The 19,703-nt window shown below is 43.3% G+C and overlaps 1 protein-coding gene across 1 annotated transcript in view; it reads right to left on the reverse strand.

Annotated features, from left to right (window-relative positions):
* Positions 1–19,703, reverse strand: part of RABEP1 (rabaptin, RAB GTPase binding effector protein 1) — an 82,887-nt gene that overhangs the window by 38,260 nt on the left and 24,924 nt on the right. Inside the window, exons 2-5 of the mRNA XM_061605415.1 lie at positions 10,413–10,538; positions 7,594–7,797; positions 5,742–5,902; positions 1,203–1,322 (exon numbers count right to left, since the gene is read on the reverse strand). Coding sequence (XP_061461399.1) covers positions 1,203–1,322; positions 5,742–5,902; positions 7,594–7,797; positions 10,413–10,538 — 611 coding nt within the window. The remainder of the gene's footprint in view (positions 1–1,202; positions 1,323–5,741; positions 5,903–7,593; positions 7,798–10,412; positions 10,539–19,703) is intronic.

A 19,703-nucleotide genomic window follows, 5' to 3' on the forward strand; every position in this document is an offset into this window, starting at 1 on the left:
TTGGTCATTATTGTGCATTCCTTTGGCTATCAGCCATAGACCATATTTTCCACTATTTATTTCTGCATATTTTTCAGAATATATCATGTTTTATTAGACCTCAACTTTATGTGCTCATTTGTCTTTGGTTATTGGTCAAGGAATAGGCTCTCCACAACAGACTTTGGTTCTCCCACTTACACGCCAGGGGAGGACCAGAGCAGGGGAGACTGGGAGCATGCCCCAGCACCCTGCTCATGTCCAATACGCCAGCAACCCTGAATTGCGGCATGCCACAACACAGCCAGTAAACCAGAGCCTGGCTTGTCATGTTTTCCGAACCCAGCTATGTTATTTGTTTCCTCCAAAGCAAACCGCAAGCAGTAACTAGGCTTATTAGTTTGTTCCTGGCTCACTACTTGTGGTTTATCTGGAGGAAACGAACCAAGGAAGCCCAGGTCCAGATGACATGCAAGCCAAAACTAAGAGATGCAAAGGCGTGGGGGGAAAACTGAAAAAATGGGGGGGGGGGGAAGCACCACTATTCTCTCCCCTCCTAATTTTTCTGTGTGTGCTTTTTTGTCTCCCATGCCTTCACATCTCTGGCCAAAACTCTAGCTCGTTTCTGTGGCGGCGGCAGGTGTGGGGAAGGAGCAGTCTGGAATTTCTGAGCAGTGCGCACCGGCACACTGCTCATTCACATTAAATCATGGTGCAAACCCGGCCTCTTGGATGTCATAGGTCACATCTCATTCTCTAAGCTAATGATTCCCAACTTATGTTGTACATTGCCTTGGGATGTATGTGGAAGGAGGCTAACAAACAAACAACTTGTGGCTTGCAACCCACAAATGGGTCCTATATGTTCCTTGACGGGTTTACACAATGAATGCCTTCCCCTGCCCCCTTTTCACCCATCTCACCACACACCATGGCTGTTGTGTGGCCCCTTTAAGAGCTAAGCAACTTCACTTAGTCCATTCTTATATATATCACACTTAAATTCCATTCGTGCTAATGTGATATTCTTATGGTTTCTGTCATGGAGAGGGAAAACAGGGCTTGAAATATTAAAACTTTCAGATGGGTCCCACTTCAAAATGTTTGAGAAGCACCAGTCTATGCAAAATATTGGTTTCCTGTCCCAAGGCAGATGGCCCCAGTAGAATCATAATGTCCACCCTAGCCAAACACAAGGCAGGTGGTAATTCCACTGCACTCACCTTTGACGCCTCTAGCTCCTTTATCCTTTCTTCAGCCTCTGTCAATTTCTCTTTCAAAGTTGCGATCTCCTTCTCCATAGGCATCACAACTGAACGAAGCTTCTCTGCGTCTTCTTGGGCCTGGGGACATTAATCAAGGAAATAAACCAACAATGGCCTGAGTTCACATATCGGTCTATTGTCTGAAATGTAAACCAGAAGCCCAGCCTCAGATCTAAACACTCCTATGCAACTCACATCCCCAGCTGTTGATTCTTATTCAGATGGGCCCCGCAGCCCAGTGGTTTTCAACTTTTCTGGCTTTTCAATGATTAACAAGTTTGCTACAGGATGACTGTATGTTGCAGTGGCTTCTGGGAACCAAAACTCACAGCAGGAATTGTTAGCAGGCATAGACTGCGGTCATCGAATGAACAGCCCTTACAGAATCAAATAGCCAGAGTTTGCAAAGTTCAAGAATTCAAGAATACAAAAACGACTCACTTGAGCCACATACACAGAGATCTTCAGGTTTCACACTGCAAGTATCACCTGGAGTTTAAAGAAACCTATTTTTCTTCTTATTTACAGAGATTCATAAACATTAAAAAAATACCAAAGTGGTGTAAAAGAATATGAAAACCCATGAGCATATAACGTCAAATCAATGTAAAAATGCAATAAAATACTTTCACACATTCATAGTGACCAGCAGTTAATTACATTTATAGCCCATCTCAGACTGCCCCAAAAGACACTGACCATACCAGACCTATTTTGATCAAACAAGGCTTCTGCGTTCATCCTCAGTGGGGAAAAGTGCAGGATAATTCGGTAAATAAAAATAAACAAATAAAATGTGTCCTCTGATAACAGTGACGGCCCAGAGGAATTTTTTTTTATTTTAATTTTTAAACACTCCTCTCTTAAGAGTCAGGGAGGCATCCACCAACAGAATTAAAAACACGCAAAAGCTCTGCATGCGCCCTGCGTTCTACACAATCCAATGTATGCCATCAGTTACAGGGGTTTCCTGCATCTTCCTGCACTTATTTCAGGTTAGGGGTGGGTGGGACACCCATCTTTCTATTGCTTTTGTGCAGGAGTGGGCAACATGTGGCCCTCCAGATGTTGTTGGACTCCAGTTCTCATCAGCTCCAGCCAGTGGTCCGGGATTGGCTGGGGGGAATTGTAATCCAACAACAATAGGAGGGTTACTAGTTGCCCACCCCTGCTTTAATATTACAGCACTCAACTGAGAATGAAGAGAGACATTCTCAGGAAAACATGCCCTTAAAGCAGTAACATCAAGAAGGGAGACACTGGAACGCATCACCCGCCTGCCAGTTAGTTTTACATAGCCAAAAAGCAGCCAATTGAGTCAGCCAGTATCTACCAATATTTATGACGTGTCAGGAACATAACTGCACACGGTAGCCAGAACTGCACAATTGTAAAAACAAAAAATGTAAAGAACAGCAGAAATATTTTGCTAAATACAGTGAAGATTTTATTGCCTTTTAAGTAGATGATGTATTCCGGAAAATTGCTTCCAGCTCCCTAAGTGCCTCGATCAATGCCATCATTTTTAGTCCACAGAGCAGCCCAAGCATCAAGCCTCTCACTCCGTCCAAAAACTAAGCATGCTTTACTATAACCACACTTAAGAGTGTAAAATTAGAAAGATGGCTTAAGAAAAGCAGACTTCAGAAGCAAGCATTTTACAAAAGCACCAATTCCCAGAGACAAAGACTGTAACAGTTATTTAAAAACAACTGCATTTACATTGGTACCTTACATAAAATTTCACATGCATCTCAAAATAATAGCTCTATAAAACACACACACGCACACCTTTTCAAATTACATCAACAGGAGATGCGTGCACATGCAAGATCAGGAAAAAGCATTTGCAGAAAGAACAATCCATTAGGGACTTGTCCGGTGCAAGCCCCATTTAAATGAATGGGAGCTGCACAGGGTCCAGCTTGACTGAGGAGAAATTCTCAGAGGAGAATTTCCCGGTGGGATACACCTCGTTAAGATTTTCCTATCTCCCACTCTTTAATGGCACCCCAAAATGTGCCATATCTCACAGTACGGCTGCTTCTGATCAAGACAGGCACCAAGAAGATGACATTTTGGTGTGGGATAACCAAGCTGCTTCGTTTTCCTGCTTTTTGATACTATGCACTAGAGGATCATGGAATCACAGAACAGTAGAGTTAGACAGGGCCCCTAAGGCCATCAAGTCCAACCCCCTGCTCAGTGATTGTCACCTGTCAGCAACAAGCCTTTTAAGTTGAGACCTATCCCAGTCTGCATCTGTGTTGGAATTGCTTTTAATATTTTTTTAAAAAAATATATGTTTTTAACCCTTTTTTAAAAGATGTTTTTAAAGCTTTTTAAAAATGTTTTTCAAGTTGTTCTGTTTAAATGTATTTTAAGGTCTGTTTTTATGTGTTTTTGGCGCTTTTGTTTGCCGTCCCGGGCTCCTGTTGGGAGGAAGGGCGGGATATAAATCAAATGATAATAACAACAACAACAGCAACAGCCAACCAGATGGCTCAGGAGAACGATACCTTCCCCCCACTGTCAAATGCTCACGGCCTCTGAATGCAGGGGCTATATGACTGGCTATCAGACTTGGCAATGGTTGCTCAGGCTATCTTCCATATGCTTTTACGGATCAGAAGCCCTTGCTTTGTATGCTGCTTTCTGTGAAGATCTGATGCCCAGCCATGGGCTCCCAAGGTTCTGTCTCCACTTAGAGCTAGGACCCAAAATACCAGAAGGGGGAAGAGTTATTTATTGACCACCCTTCCTAGAAGGAAATCAGAGCAGCTTCTCTCCAACTCCTTTTATCCCAGCAATCCTGTGAGTTAGGATAGGCTGAGAAATAGCGACTAGTCAAACGTCACCCCTATGGACCACTTCATGGCTGAGAGGGGATTTGAACCCCACTCAGCCATAGGCCTAGTCTAAAGTTCAACGCTCAAACCGCTACACCCCTGGTGCTGAAGAAAAACTCAGCATAAGAAGAGGTCTACCCAAGGTCCATCCCATGGGGTGGAGAACTAGATTCAGCCAACGAGCCAGATCCCCATCTTCCCCCCACCGCGTGGAAAGCCAAGGAATGCGATCTCTGATACTGAAGGTGATATATAGCCACCATGATTAGTGGCCACTGAGTATTAATGAATTTGTCTAAGCCCCTTTTAAAACACATCCACTGCACGTTTAAAGCATGTGACTTCAAGAGAAGTGTAGTTTGTTAAGGGTGCAGGGAATGTGTAGCTCGGGGGGACAGTTCCGAGGATTCTTTGGGGGAAGTCACATGCTTAAATGTGTGTTCAAGGTGCTTTAATTGTATGGTGTGGATCAGCCCTAAGTTTGCAGTGATCACCACATCTTGTGGTAGCAAACAGTAGGTTAGCTATGCATTGTGTGAAGAAGGACTTCATTTATCTGTCCTGAATCTTCTCTGGGGGACAATAGGTTTTAGTATCCAGTTTCTCCACACCATACACAATCGATAGATCCCTATCATGTCCCCCTACCCCTTACTCGCCTCTGGGTGGCCAAGTAGGGAATGTTGCCATGGGAAAAAGGGAATAGCAAGACTGGATTTTATGCCAGGGGAGGATGGAGATAAAGAGAGGAACAGCATTTAAAACAGCGTTTGCTCTAAAAAATGTAAATGCACGGCCTTCAAGTCGATTCCGACTTACGGCGACCCTACAAAGAGGGTTTTCATGAGACTGAGAGGCAGTGACTGGCCTAAGGTCACCTAGTGAGCTTCATGGCTGTGTGGGGATTCGAACCCTGGTCTCCCAGGTCGTAGTCCAACACCTTAACCACTACACTACATTGGCTCTCAGCATACATAAATAACACATACATAAAAGGACAGATCCAACTCAACCAGAAAAGGTCAAAATGCCTGGGAGAACAGAAATGTTTTTGCCCTGCACTTAAAAACAGATATGGTGCCAGGCAAGACTCCCTGGGGAGAGCATTCCACAGATGTGGAGCCACCACTGAGAAGGCCTGTTCTTGGGTCACCACCCTCCACACATCCCTTAAAGGGCCTCAGATGATGAACGCAGGGTCCGGGTTGGTTCATGTGGGGAGAGGCAGTCCTTGAGATATATAGGGTTTTCGTGAGGCTGAGAGGGAGTGACTAGCCCAAGGTCACCCAGTGAGCTTTGTGGCTGTGTGGGGATTCAAACCCTCGTCTCCCAGGTCAGAGTCCAACACTCTAACCACTAAGCCACACTGGCTCTCCAAAAACCAAAATACTATGGGAATAATTCAACACAGACGCACCATTTCGTGCTTCAAACCAGGAAAATATGCTGCTAGTTCAGACCAGCTTTTGGTCCCTACTTTTGTTTTCTAGCATTGAACATGCTGTGTGATCATGACAGAAGCAGGATATACTCCTAGTTATGTTCCTTTTCTCCCAGTTCTTAGGAAGAAAGATGTACTTGACAAGTTCCAGACAAATCTGGCATTGCTGTATGTTGAAGGTATGTTTTGACCTAAGGTGTGATCTACCTTCTTCATGTCATTTTCCAGGTTCTCTTCTTCTTGGCCTTCCAAAAGACGTCTCCTCAGCTCTGCTATTTCCCTTTCCACGTTCTCCCGGTATTGGTTCCACTGAGCTCGCTCTTGCTCCAGCCTGTGATGAAACTGGATTTCATAGTCACGGACAGTTTCTGTTTAACAATGATAACAAGTTGCTAGTCACTTCTTTAATCCCCCCACACCTTCTTTAGGCGACAAGCTCATTAAAAGGCTGCCAGATGTCTCAGACTGAGATACTTAAGCATACTTATTTGATGTACTGCTGAAATCCACACCACACACAGCTGCTTCATATGTTACTTGATTATTTCTGGAATGTTTTTCAGTGTATAAAATGAAGGAACAGATTATCAGACAAAAGCAGCTACCTTCTAGCAAATGTGTCACATATACTGTTCACCCTTGTAACACATGTATAGTTAGGAAGAATTCTTCCTAACTATACATGCTCAAAGTCCAATGCTTAATTCCATACAAGATGGTGAACCTGTTTCAAAGATGTACCATTTCAGGTGGTGGTTTGGATCGGGGCGGATGACTCGCATTGCTTGCTTCCCTTCCCCTCGCAAACATTCCTGTAAATCGAAAACTACTATGTCAGGAAGAACAGTTCTAGACTAACCGTCTTCCCAACAGGTTAGTTTTCCATGTACATGGCCTGGGGAGTGAGGGCATAGAGAATGTGCAGTATGAAGTGACACCAGTTAATCTATCCCACTCTTAAATTCAGAGACAACACTCTGAAAAGACAGCCAGCTGCGCATCATTCCACAAAGATCCGCTTGAAATCACAAAAAAAGGTGTTTCTGCATCCATGGAACAAGAAGTTGCGAAACTTTACGCTTTTGTATCAGAGTACTGCCTCCTCATCTGTGCGCAGCCCACAGCTATGGGACCCTAGAGGTACCAGCCAGCCCTAAATCAGCAGTTCCTGCTTGCAGACACCTGTGTCTGCCATTACCAGCCGCTCCACAGGAGCTTATAAGGGACGCTGCCTTGAGCCCTAGTCAGTTAGCACCCATCTACCCCAGCAACAGAAGATGGAGAAGAAGTCCAAATGTGGCAGCTAGGCTGGTAAGTTGGGCAGCCCAATGGAACCATGTGTCTCTGGTCCTGAAAGTGATGGACTGGCTGCCAGTGAACTACCGACCCAATTCCAATTGTTAGTACTGGCACATCAAGTACTAAATGGCTTGGGACCCAAGTACCTAAAAAGAGCGCCTTCTGCAATATCAACCATCTCAGACCCTACAATCCGCATTTCTTTTGACAACTTGGCAACCCCTGGCAATTTCAGGAAGTGTTTAGGGGGAAGCTAATGGTTGCTTGTTTTTAACTTCTGCTGTATTTTTTTTCCTGGACTGTGTTGCTTCCCTCCCCCGCCCTCTCCCCACTTCTGCTGATTGTCCCATAATTCTGTTAAATTTGTAGGGCTCTCTCTTTTCTGCTGTTTCTAATTTTCTTGTGATTACAATGCTTTTGAATTTTTCAATTGTTACTTGGTATTGGTATTTGGCTGCTTTGAATTAACTTTTAAGAAAAACAGGATAAAAATGTGCCAAATAAAATGAAATGAAAAATGAAATTTAGGGCTGCAAAATTAAAGAAAGCCACAAAAGATGCTGAAGAATGACCTCGAATATCAAAGTGAACCCTCCAGCTTTACTTAATACATACTCATTTCTACAAGAGATATTGGAAGTATGCCGTTTCAGTGCTACTAAGCAGTGGTTTTGGAACAGCACACCACATATTAATGATCAGCAATGTCACCAAATACAAAACTTTCTGTTAGCAATTTGTCAATTTCTGTCAGTCCTACCTTTCATTATAGCCTGCAGAGAAGCAACCTCTTCCTGCCACTGCCTCTTCACCTCGTCAATGGCTTCCTGCTTGGTATTTTCACACACTGTAGCAATGGCTTTAATGTTCTCCATTTCAGCCTGGGCTTCCTTGAGCTGCGTCCGCAGCTGCTCCAGATCATCCTGAGCCGCCTGCAGGACTGCATTTTGCCTCTTCAGATCCACTGAGATAAAAAAAAATAGTTTCATTTATTTGTTTACTTAAAATATTTCTGCCCCACGGTAGGGCACTCGGGGCGACTATACACCGTAGTCCCTACATTAACGCAGGAGATCAAGGGAAGCCATGGGAACAGAACTCTATACTATTCTTCCTTTCAGCCATAAATGAGTCTAACTCTGCTTCATCTAACCAAGAGGATCACTGGCATCTCATCTATGCTTCCACCACGCCAGGGGTGGGAAGATTTACCTTACGTCTCACCTAACTATTGAGACATATAATTAGAAAAATTATAATTATTCTCATGGCTATGAAACAAAACTTCCAAATACGAGAGCTTTTCCATTATATCACTGCCATGTAGGCCTCCCGTTTCCTAAAGAGACTGACCAAATAAAGCAGGTGTGGGGAACCTTTGGACGTTCAGATGTTCCTGAACTCCAACCATGCTTCCTGGGGCTGATGGGAGCCGTAATTTAGCAACATCTGGAGGCCCAAAGGGTCCCCATACCCGATGTAAAGCAGTTATGGGGAGCCTCTGGCTCATGGGCCTAATCTGGCTGGCCAGGCCTCTTAATCTGTCCCCAGCAGTCTCTCCCTTGGGCAGAAGACAGATCAAGATCGACTGGTGGATCCCTGGGTGATTTGCAGTAGATGGGCAAGGATTTCTGACTACCAATTATTTAGCAGCAGCAAATCGGCCACCTAATTTAGGTTGCTGAAATGAAGTAAGTTAATCAGGAGTAGACACTGATGAGAAAAGATTGAGTTCAGTTCAGTTCCGATACTGGAAATAAATTCCTAGTCTCACAATAGTTAATTCTAACTATTATGTCTTTTGTGTTTGGCTCCGGTTAGGATTCTAGTAAAAAAAAAAGTAGATCCAACAAGCCTGTAGTCTACCCACCCTGCCCTACAGGCCATGTTCTCCCTATATGATCCTGCTAGGGGCCTTAGATCTTCAGGAGAGGCCTTTCTCTCAGTCCCAACGCCCTCACAAGCACGATTGGTGGGGACGCGAGAGAGGGCCTTTTCAGTGGCTGCCCCTAGGCTTTGGAACTCCCTTCCTAAGGAGGCAAGGATGGCCTCCTCTTTATTGTCCTTCCATTGGCAGGCAAAGACTTTTTTATTCCAACAGGCTTTTAGAATAAAAGGTGGTTAGGACAGTTCGTTGAGAGGTTGCTGCATTGTCTACTGCTTAATTGCACTATTTTAATTTGTTTTATTTATTTGAAGTGGATGTTAAATGTTTTAACCTTGCTCATGGTTTAATCTTATTTTAATGTAGAATTTTGAATGTTTTAATCATATGTATTTATGTTTGTTGTAAGCTGCCCTTAGTTCCACTTGGAAAAAAGGCGGGGTATAAATATAGTAAATAAGTATGTTCCCCCACTCCACTTGCCCTATTTATGCTCAAACTTAACATGCACAAAGTTCTCTCTTTATATATGGATAGACGGCAGCATTTTATCTCTGTGCTAAGAAAAGGCTCCCCATTCCTCAGCACACAGCAAGGGAGTCAAACTGAGAAAGGGCAGTGAGGTGAGTATGAATGTGTGTGTGACTGTTGGCCCTTCTCCTTTTTGGGCACATGTTCCCCCCAGCACTTTCCCCGAGGGCATTTGGCACTCATGGGGGCGGGACAGCTTCCTCTATCCCTGGTGTAAATGCTTTCCTGAACTTGCCAGTTGCTCAGAAAATGGAATATAAAGTAATATAAAAGGGTCAAGTCTTAAGACACACCAAACGTCAGGATGATCATCATCACCATCATCAATAATAATAATAATAATAATAATAAAATTTTATTTCTAAGCCGCCTATCTGGCCGAATTAACGTGGTAGTTCAGATTTCTTCACAATTTATAAGGGCACACATTTAGGAGCCTACGGAATTTAAGTAGTAGCCTCTTTAATCTGGCCAAGGCCCGATTCATCTCAGTACTGTGTCCCAGAGCTTGACAATCTTCTGTTGATGAGCCTTGAATGGATTTTACTGATAAAGGCAACAAAGTTCAAGTCTGGTCTCAGATCTTTTAGGTACCAGCTCTCTTTTTACTACAAAACAAGGACATTCTTTGTCTTCTCTCTTGAAGTGTGTGGTAATACAGTCAACTCAAAAACAATGAATACATTCCTTAGTAGACACGACACTTCTGTCCAAACAAATGGGATCATCTGCTCCCTGTAGAAGCTTCAGGATGACACCACTATTTCCAATCAGTTGCTGTTTCCCAAGGTGTTCTCTAAAGTTACTCACAAAGAAGCCAAACTAAATATAGATGCACGTGTAACTAGATACATCAACCTGATCCACAGGTGTTTGGTTGCCTGCACACATCAAAAGACTAGAAGCATTGAATACTAACACTATATACCCCCATTATGAAGTGTGATGCTGTGTGTCATCCCACATTCTGTTAGTGACTCATTTTGGAACCTGACAGTTGTGGCATACTGCAAGGCACTATCTCAGGCCATTTGAACCCCAAAGTCACAATGTGGTAAAAACGTCTCCAGAAATTTTTTCTCACACCAGATTAAAATAGCTTATTGTTCACTTGCTCTAAAGACTAAACTGAAATGTCTACATTTAGCAAATTTAAGTTTTACCTTCTTTAGCCAGATACAGCTCTTTAAATTTTGCCCTCTTTTGATTAAATTCTTGTTCAAGGCGCTGCTTCGTGCGTAGAAATTCAGCATTGACTTTTTCCAGTTCTGCTACTCGTTGACGGAGAGCTAAAAAAACAGGCCAAGGGGGGGGGGGGAGGAAAGGCGCATGACCTCAGCAATCAAAAAGAGTTCCGTATCATCATTTAAGCACTAAGGCAATTATGCTGTAACTTTCTTCAGAGGAGAACACAGAAAAAAGTATAAGGAGTTTGCCTAGAATGACAGCTTTGTCTCTGGCCGTTTTAACATTTTAGGCAAGATATTAACTAGTTAGGCAGGGCTGGCACAAGACAATTTGCTCCTGAGGCAAAAGACAAAATGCACCCTCCCTATTCCACATCCAGAAAGACTGGGCTGGCAAGTGAATCTACATACACAAGGGATTTTATTATAGAACCAAGAGGAACTGAGTACTTTGGGGTTTTTTTTTATGTAGTTCACACATAATCTAGACCTGTTGCAATTTTTTTGGCCCATAAAAAGTTCTTCTTGAGAGACTAGTTTCAGTCCAAAAATGAAATCTCATTGCTAATTGATTCTGCATTTACCCAACAGTGTGTCCTTTTGAAAACAGATGTAGGTGGTGCCACCAATGGAGGGGGACACATCCACACCTGCACAATAATGTTGTGCATCGGCGTATAGCAAGATCGCAATCACCATTTCCTTCTTCATTCACCTGGGACGGGTGCAGGGAAGAAAAGACACAGATAACCTAACCAACATGAGGGGCTTCAAATGGTATTGAGTAACCACACCCAGCCTTGTGAATGACAGGATCTAGAATAAATCTGGATCGAAAACAGCATGTTGAAGATGAGCTTAAACAATTCTGGATTAAGAAAAATGGCATTTTTGTGCCACAAATGGGTTAGTGTGTAGAATGCCAAAGTTTCAACAGCATCCTCCACCACATCAGAGGGTTAGGGTTACCTTAGCAGGTGCAGGGCAGGCCACAGGATACACAAGCTCCATTCTCCAACATCTTGCTATCACTCCCCACACCCCCAACATCTGCTGCTGTTGCAGCAGCCTCACTCTGCCTAATGGTAGGGCTGGCTCTACTAGTTTAGGGGGTTTTTTTGAGCAACAGTTGCTCTTATGGATAGGACCATCAACCCCAGACCTCCCATTTTCCCATCTGGACTGGGAGAGATCAGCACAGATTAATACGGACCCTGGCTGATTTCATGGTACCCTGCGAAGGCTTCACTTGGAAGCACACACAGGGCAAAACCTGAAAGGTGGGATTCCTGAAAATGGAAGCTGCAACGTGCCCTGCTCAGCCTCCCGTGCCTCTTCGATTATGCTACAGAGGAGCCATAACTCAGTGGTGGAGCACACACTTGGCATGCAGAAGATCCCAGGTTCAATCCACTGCATCTCCATTTAAAAAGGTCTTACAAGTGACAGGAAAGACCCTGAGACTATGCGAAACTGCTACCACAGTAGTAGGCAGCCCTGGGTTAAGAGTTAGTTCATAAACAGAGAACAAAACATATTGTCACAACTGCAGCAGCATGCTTTCTGGCATTGTTAACAGAATTATTGCAGCCGTATTCAATACTGCTAAATTCACACTTCCCTCTTCCCATGGGAGCACCGTCACAGTCTGGAAGTGCTTTCGCAGAGGGCAACCTGAAATGCGTGGACTGACCCTTGATCAGTGGCACTGGGGAGTGCTGCAACCATTCCCATGTGCTCATGGCAAAGCTGCCTGCATCTGATCTACAGTCACAGGCTCACTGCTCAGGACATTAATGGCACATACATTCTGCGGCAAAAGGCTGGGGGGCGGGGGCAGGAGAATCAAAAAGTGATGAAACATGAACTTTGGCTTTAAACATTACACAGTGAAGATTACACCTTCTTGTTGCAAAGGGCCACCGGAAAGCAATGTTCATTAGCCCCCCACTCCTCACTTTGCTCTTCATGCTTAAGAACATACATCTGCAGCTAACATTAATGGTTTTAAGTCACACCAGGCAACTGGATTAACCACAAAAATTAACCAACTTGTATCCTGTTTCTATTCTGAGCACCACTTTTGCTAGACCCTGCAGCAAAGCTGTGTCAATTTAACAAATGCACTTTTAATGCTTTAAGGTGTATTCATACGCATTTTATATACAACTGCGGGTGGGGGGGGGCAATAAGGTGAGGTCATACAGTAAGCAAGCATGCTCTTTAACAATAGAGTCACCCCTACCCCTGTTCTAGTCACTCATCTGACCCTTGCAGCTCTCCGTATACCCTCTATGGTGCCTCTACCAACCACAGAGAATGTGGGTTTCATCAAGAGAAGGTTGCTTCTACCTGCCATGTCCCTCTCTCCTGTCCTCGAAGCCTTCATTTTAAGGGTAAAATGGAAATGGACTGCCTTCAAGTCGATTCCAATTTATGGCGACCGTACGAACAGGGTTTTCATGGTAAGTGGTATTCAGAGGGGTTTTACCATTGCCTTCCTCTGAGGCTGAGAGGCAGTGACTGACCCAAGGTCATCCAGTGAGATTCATGGCTGTGTGGGGATTTGAACCCTGGTCTCCCAGGTTGTAGTCCAACACTCTAACCACTACACCACACTGGAGGTGTGGCTAATGGAGGATAAGGCTATCAGTGGCTACTGATATCAGTGGCTAACCAAAGCCTAGGCTGCAATCCTGTACTCACTTGGACTGCCTTCAAGTCGATTCTGACTTACAGCGACCCTACGAATAGAGTTTTCATGGTAAGCGGCATTCAGACTTCCGGGAAGGGTGACTTAGCCTGTGCCTGCTTTTGAGACGGGCTCCTGCCTCAAAAGAAGCTTATTCAGATATATCAGTCAGTTTTTTCTTTTTTTTTTGACTGATTAAACTTCTCCCGGGTAGGGAGAAACGAAGAGATTAACCTCAAAGCCTATTTTTGTTGGGACGACCAGATCTCATTAATTTATGGGACGAGGTCCAGCCGACGAAGGTGGGACGGATTTTCAACAGCAAGCTCTATCTGTTAAAGCGAACGTTCATCTTATCTTCTAAGAGAGAACGCACTAACAGGCAAGCACCCTTCTTTCTATATTTTTCTTTTACTTGACTTAAATTGTTGCTGTTTAAAAGAGATTTGCCAGATTGATCGGTTTTTGACATCTCACTGGGGAGCCGTAACTTCTCTCTGCTACGCACTAATTAATAGCTTATCTCTGTTTTTGTTGCAAAAAGCTGTCCTGGATTTGCATTCTAAAGATATACACAGAAGAGGGATTTCTATTCCAGATTTTTATTTTGAAAAATATTATACTGTTTTGAGACTACTCTCTTTTTGGTCTATTTTATTTTGACGAATCTGTTTCTTGACGATTGCCATTAATTGTTTCGATCCTGGGAACTGCATTTTGTTTACTTAACTATTGGAGAGATAAGGCTGTCTGCTCTGTTTATACTGTGATGTCACCAAGTTTGGAGTATTAACCCAATTGTTGCTGAAATAAGAAGTGGTTTTCCTATATTTTTCTTTTAAAATGGCAATTAAGAAAGTGGCTGAGAATCTGGAAATAACTATGTTTCAGAAAATAATGGATGAGATTGAGATAATGAAAATTGAATTGAGTAAAATGAAGCAGGAGATTAAAGATATAAGGGTCCCTGTGAGAGAGGTGACCCTGGAAGGGGTCCCTGTGAGAGGGGAGACCCCGGAGATTGGAACAGGGGTCCCTGTGAGAGAGGAGACCCTGGAGACTGGAATAGGGGTCCCTGTGAGAGAGGAGATCCCGGAGATTGGAACAAACGTGGAACAGGAACAAGATTTGGAGTCTATGGACTTTAGAAATAAAATCTATTGTTTGGAACTCAATGTTATCTCTGAAGAAATTAATGAAGATTCTAGAGATAAAGTTATCAATGGCATGGACTATCTTCTGGACTGGAATGATGTGATGGAGCCCAATATAGAGAAAATCTATGGAATTAACTGCAGCCATGTGACAATGGAAAAACTTTTAAGAGATGACCCAGTGTATTTTGAAAAAAAGAACAGAGATATGATTTTACAGCAGTATTTCAGCAACCTATTCAGAATGGATGGCAAGAAAATATTTGGGATAGAGGTAATTCCCATCAGACTCTTACTATATGACTATGGCTTTGACAGCAAGATTATTATGGAATACTGATAATGGAAGATTGGATATTGAAATTACTGGACTTAACAAGACTACTGAAGATGGAAGATGGAAAATGGAATTACTAGAGATAATAGAACAATGGCTATTGAAATTACTGAACCTAACAGATTCTGATGTGATGGATTAATTGAAATGTTTATTTTGACTATGGTTATGACAATAAGATTATCATAATTAGTAATGAGATGGATTAATCGATATGCTTATCTGGAAAAAAAAATTGATAGATATATTTCTTAAAGAATTGAAACCTCTCTTTGACTTTTTGTGGAAAGAATAAAGTAATGTTTATGAGATTTGATGATTAAGTAAGATAACTACTGGAGGAAAGTGATTTTATAATATGACTTAAGAGACAGGATTGTTATATATTATAGACTTATAACTGATTTGATCTTTGACAAATGGGAAGTCAATATTTTACTCTTTATTTTTTATTTTTGTTTTTTTTTTCTTTTTTTCTTTTTGTTTAACTATTTTTGATTTTGTTTTTTGTCTTTGAATGTTTTATGATTTTGTCTTGTATGTTTTATGAAAATCTGAATAAAAATTATTGAAAAAAAAAAAAAAGTAAGCGGCATTCAGAGGGGTTTTACCATTGCCTTCCTCTGAGGCTGAGAGGCAGTGACTGGCCCAAGGTCACCCAGGGAGCTTCATGGCTGTGTGGGGATTCGAACCCTGGTTTCCCAGGTTGTAGTCCAACACTCTAACCACTACACCACACTCTTTCTGGTCTTGTAAGTTTAGGTATTAAAGTTGGGGGGAAGGGTTGCTAGGTACTATTGCCATCTGCTTTGGGACTACAGTAGAGTCCCACTCATACGGCGGGTTACATTCCGGAGCCCCGCCGAAAAGCGAAAACCGCTGAAAAGCGGAACTCATTGAATAGAATGGTGCACGACGCCCAAAAACCACCATAAAAGCGGAACAAGCACCGTATGAGTGGGGCTTTAGTCTAATTGCGTCTAATTGAGACCACGGCATTAGCGAAGCGCCGTAAAGCGAGGCCCTGCTGTACTTTGGGATACTGTTAACTGACTAACTGGTAAGCGTTATGCTCTCAGTTTTCTTTTTGAGTGGGGAACCTTTTTGCCCTGGGGCATAATGCCTTGGGTGCACTCTTCTGGGGGTCACATGCTAGTGGTGGGCCAGGGGCAAAAGTGGGCAGAGGGGAAGGTCAGAGGTCCCATTGTTTTGCAAAACCTACCAGCTTCCTACCTCTTCCACTGTTTTGGTTCCCTCCATCAATTCCTCCTCAAGAACTATCAATCAGTGGCTTGGAGCTCCAAGATTTGGCTGCAAATAGGAAGGAAAACCAGCCAAAAGCTCACTTTACAGCTGTGACTTAGACGTATAGAAGCCTACGAAGCCATCTTAGTTTGACCAGGTATTTTTGTCTGTCTTGCAGATGTCACTGCCATTTAGAAAGGCTGATGCTCTAAAGCAAGTAGGGAGATGTTTTCTTTGGTACAATCCTCCACAAGAGCGTATCAGACAAGTATACTACTCTGTAAAGCACTGCATTATAGAACAAGTTGCTATCCCTCTTTCTGAAGTCTCAGGAACATTACTGTTACTCTAAGAATCAGTACGGTAAAAATTTAAAACGGCACAAAAGTTATTTCAGCCTCAAATTCAGTAGCAGAACGTCCTTGCACACATGCACTATGCATGTGCACAGTGAAACCCTTCCACACTGCATCAACCAATCTGGAATCAACTAAACCTCACAGTTCCATATTTACAGTCACTAACATGGTTTAGTATGTGAACCAACAGACTTAGAGGTCAGACAAATACCACTGGTATTATAAATCTGACTAAGTGCTCCCATGTTCAGTTTTGCTGCACTGTCCTAGAGCAGATTTGCAGAGAACATACATTTGAGGACTAACAGTAGCACACAACAATCTACTCCCCATGCCGCAATTGCAACCAAATGTTATCAAACTGAGTCTGAATCCTTGCAAGACTGAGATGCTGTGGGCTGGTGGTTCCTGAACTGGAATTTTGGTCAACTGCCTGCTTTGGATGACGTCGTACTCCTTCTGAAAGAGCAGGTCCGTAGTCTGGGGGTGCTCTTGGGTCCATCTTTGTTGCTAGAGGCCCAGGTGACCTCAGTGGCTAGGAGTGCCTTTTACCAACTTCATCTGGTAAGACAGCTGCGGCTGTTTCTGGACCGGGATAACCTGACCACTATTGTCCATCCAGTAGTCCAGGCTGGATTACTATAATGTGCTCTATGTGGGGCAGTCCTTGAAGTTGGTCCGAAAGCTGCAGCTTTGAAAAATGCGGTGGTGTGACTGCTCACTGGGGCAGGGTACCACCAACATGTTACTCTGCTGCTGAAAAAACTGCACTGGTTGCCCATTAGCTACCGGGCCGGGTTCAAGGGGCTGGTTTTGGTGTACAAAGCCCTATGCAGTTTGGAATCAGGATACCTGAAAGATCATCTGACCCCCTATATACCCAGTCGATCACTGCGCTCTGCAGGCGAGGGCCTCCTGCAGATACCATCTTATCAGGAGGTCCATTCCACACAACATAGGAAACTGACTTTCAGTACTGTGCACTTGTCCTTTGGAATTCCGTCCCCTTAAATATTTGACCGGCGCCATCTCCGTGATCTTTTCAGCACCTACTGAAGACCTTCCTCTTTCAACAAGCCTTTTAAGTAGAGACCTTATCCCAGTCTGCGTCTGTGTTGGAATTGCTTTTTAAGATGTTTGTAACATTTTTTTCAAAAAGATGTTTAAGATTTTTTAAGATGTTTTGTTTTAATATGCTTTAAAGTATCTTGTTTTTAATATGTTTTAGAGCGCTTTTAGTGTTTTTGTTTGCTGCCCTGGGCTCCTTCTGGGAGGAATGGCAGGATATAAATTTAATAAAATAAATAAATAAGACTGACTGCCTTTCTACAGCACTCCTTCAATCTCCCCCAATATCTCTTCCAATTACAATTTTAATATTTCATCTACAGAATCATAATGACTGATACCAACACTCTGTGCCTCATGTCTTATACCTGGAGCCCTACATTATATTGTAAAAAGCCATTCCCTTGCCTCCCTTCAGTTTCTACAGTAGGGGCCCACTTATACAGCGCGTTCCATTCCGGACCCCTGCCGTAAAGCGTAACCCCATTGACTTTAATGGGGCGCGTCGTGCAAAAATGCCACAAAAGCAGCTTTAAAAGAGGGGAGGAAAGCCGCTGCATTAGCAGAACGCCAGTAAGCGGGGCCCTACTGTACTGTAGAAATGTGGTCTAATTTCCACCTTTAAAGTAAAACAACAGCTACTCTAAAGCAGTGATTTATCTGACACACAATTTGGAAACATTTTTTCACTGGCATTTTATTCATTTCCAGGAAACCATTTTGCAAGTATAGAAGTAAAGTTGGCCATATCAGAGTGCCATGCCATCTCTAACATGGTTTTGTTGCAGACAGGGCTGTGGAGTCGGAAGCAATTTTCGGTGGAGTCGGAGTCGATAGAAATGTACCGACTCTGACTTTGACTCCTTCATAAATGGCAAATGTATATTAACTAGTAATAACAAATTTACTGTAGTAAAATGGTAGCACAAGGCATTTCATCACCACCACGTGAATCCAGAGCTTGGAAAAGTTACTTTTTTGAACTACAACTCCCATGAGCCCAATCCCTAGGGCTGATAGTTTGAGATTGCTAAGGCAGAAAAATTCATGCTACACAGCAACGCTTAATTCCTAGGATTCCACCTCTGATCACCCAAAGGTTTAAATTCTACTTGAGCCCTCTTAACATGGAATTGAGAGGACAATTGGATTCTAAGGAAGGAAGGAAGTTGTGGAAAGGCTAAAGAAATGAGAGTGGGTACAAAGGGAAGGTCATTTTGTGGTATTCAACTCACTCTCTCTTATCTCCCCACAGCTATTCAGGAGCCAAGCAGTCCCTTTCAGCCAGGGATGGAGAACCTATGGCACACCTGTTGTTGGTGGACTACAACTCCCATTGTCCCCAACCATTGGCTGTGCTGGTCCAACAACATTTGGAGAGCCAGAGGTTCTCCATCCCTGGTCTAGCCTTTGGCAAGTATTGGTTTGAAACACATACACCAAAGGTTCCCAAAATGTGGTCTGCGAACTTCATTCAGGTGGCCTGTGGCATGTCTGTAAAACTACAATTTTAAAGGCCATACAGTGTCTAGCACAGCACACTGCAATTGCTCCAACAGAAGGAAAAATCATTAAGAGGTCTGCAAGATCCTTAGCAATTTTTAAGTGACCCACAAGGGAAAGGTTCGGGAACCACTGACATACACACATAATGACTTCCTTTCTTAGTAACTTTGCCCTCAATTAGCCAACACAAGAACCAGTTTTGACTCTGCCCTGTCTTAAAGATTTGTGCCAGCACCAAGATGAACAGCAAATGGGAGAACTGGCGCCCACCCCAAACCAAAATCCGCACACTGTCCTTACTTAGAGACGCACTCTTTTCAAGTAGCAGTCCCCCTGTAAGTTCTTCAAACATACAATGAAGCTGGTTTCAACACCTTCTAAATCATGCTATGAGAAGCCAGAACAGTCTTCGTTCCTCCCACAAGTTCGAAGTGATGCTTTGCAACTGATTTTGCAGTTCAGAAAGTGTTTGTGAAAGAAACAAACAAAATGCTTTTTTTGCAAGCTAGATTTAGTTCAGGGATATCAGCGCTAGACAGAATTTCACAGTTTAAGTACACTGTGCATTTGGGTCTAATCAGAAAGATAAATTAGAAGTCAGGTTGAAAAGGTCCTTAGCTCAACACAATCTTGCAGTTCTTTTCCGGGAGCATGTCAGGGCAGAACACGGAAGTGCCCGCCCGCCCGCCCGCCCGTCCATCCATCCATCCTTTGATTTATATCCCGCCCTTCCTCCCACAAAAAAGTCACCCAAAGCTATTCTCTGAGAGCGACCCTGGAGATAGGATCGGAACCACTGTAAAACAGTGCCTCCAATACCCATCTCACCAAGTCGGCCCAGAAGGATACCATTGGTCAATGGTATCAAAAGCCGCTGAGAGATCAAGTAAGAATAACAGGGTCACA

Source organism: Rhineura floridana, chromosome 21, assembly GCF_030035675.1.
Source record: "Rhineura floridana isolate rRhiFlo1 chromosome 21, rRhiFlo1.hap2, whole genome shotgun sequence".
In the NCBI taxonomy this organism is placed as follows: Eukaryota; Metazoa; Chordata; class Lepidosauria; order Squamata; family Rhineuridae; genus Rhineura; species Rhineura floridana.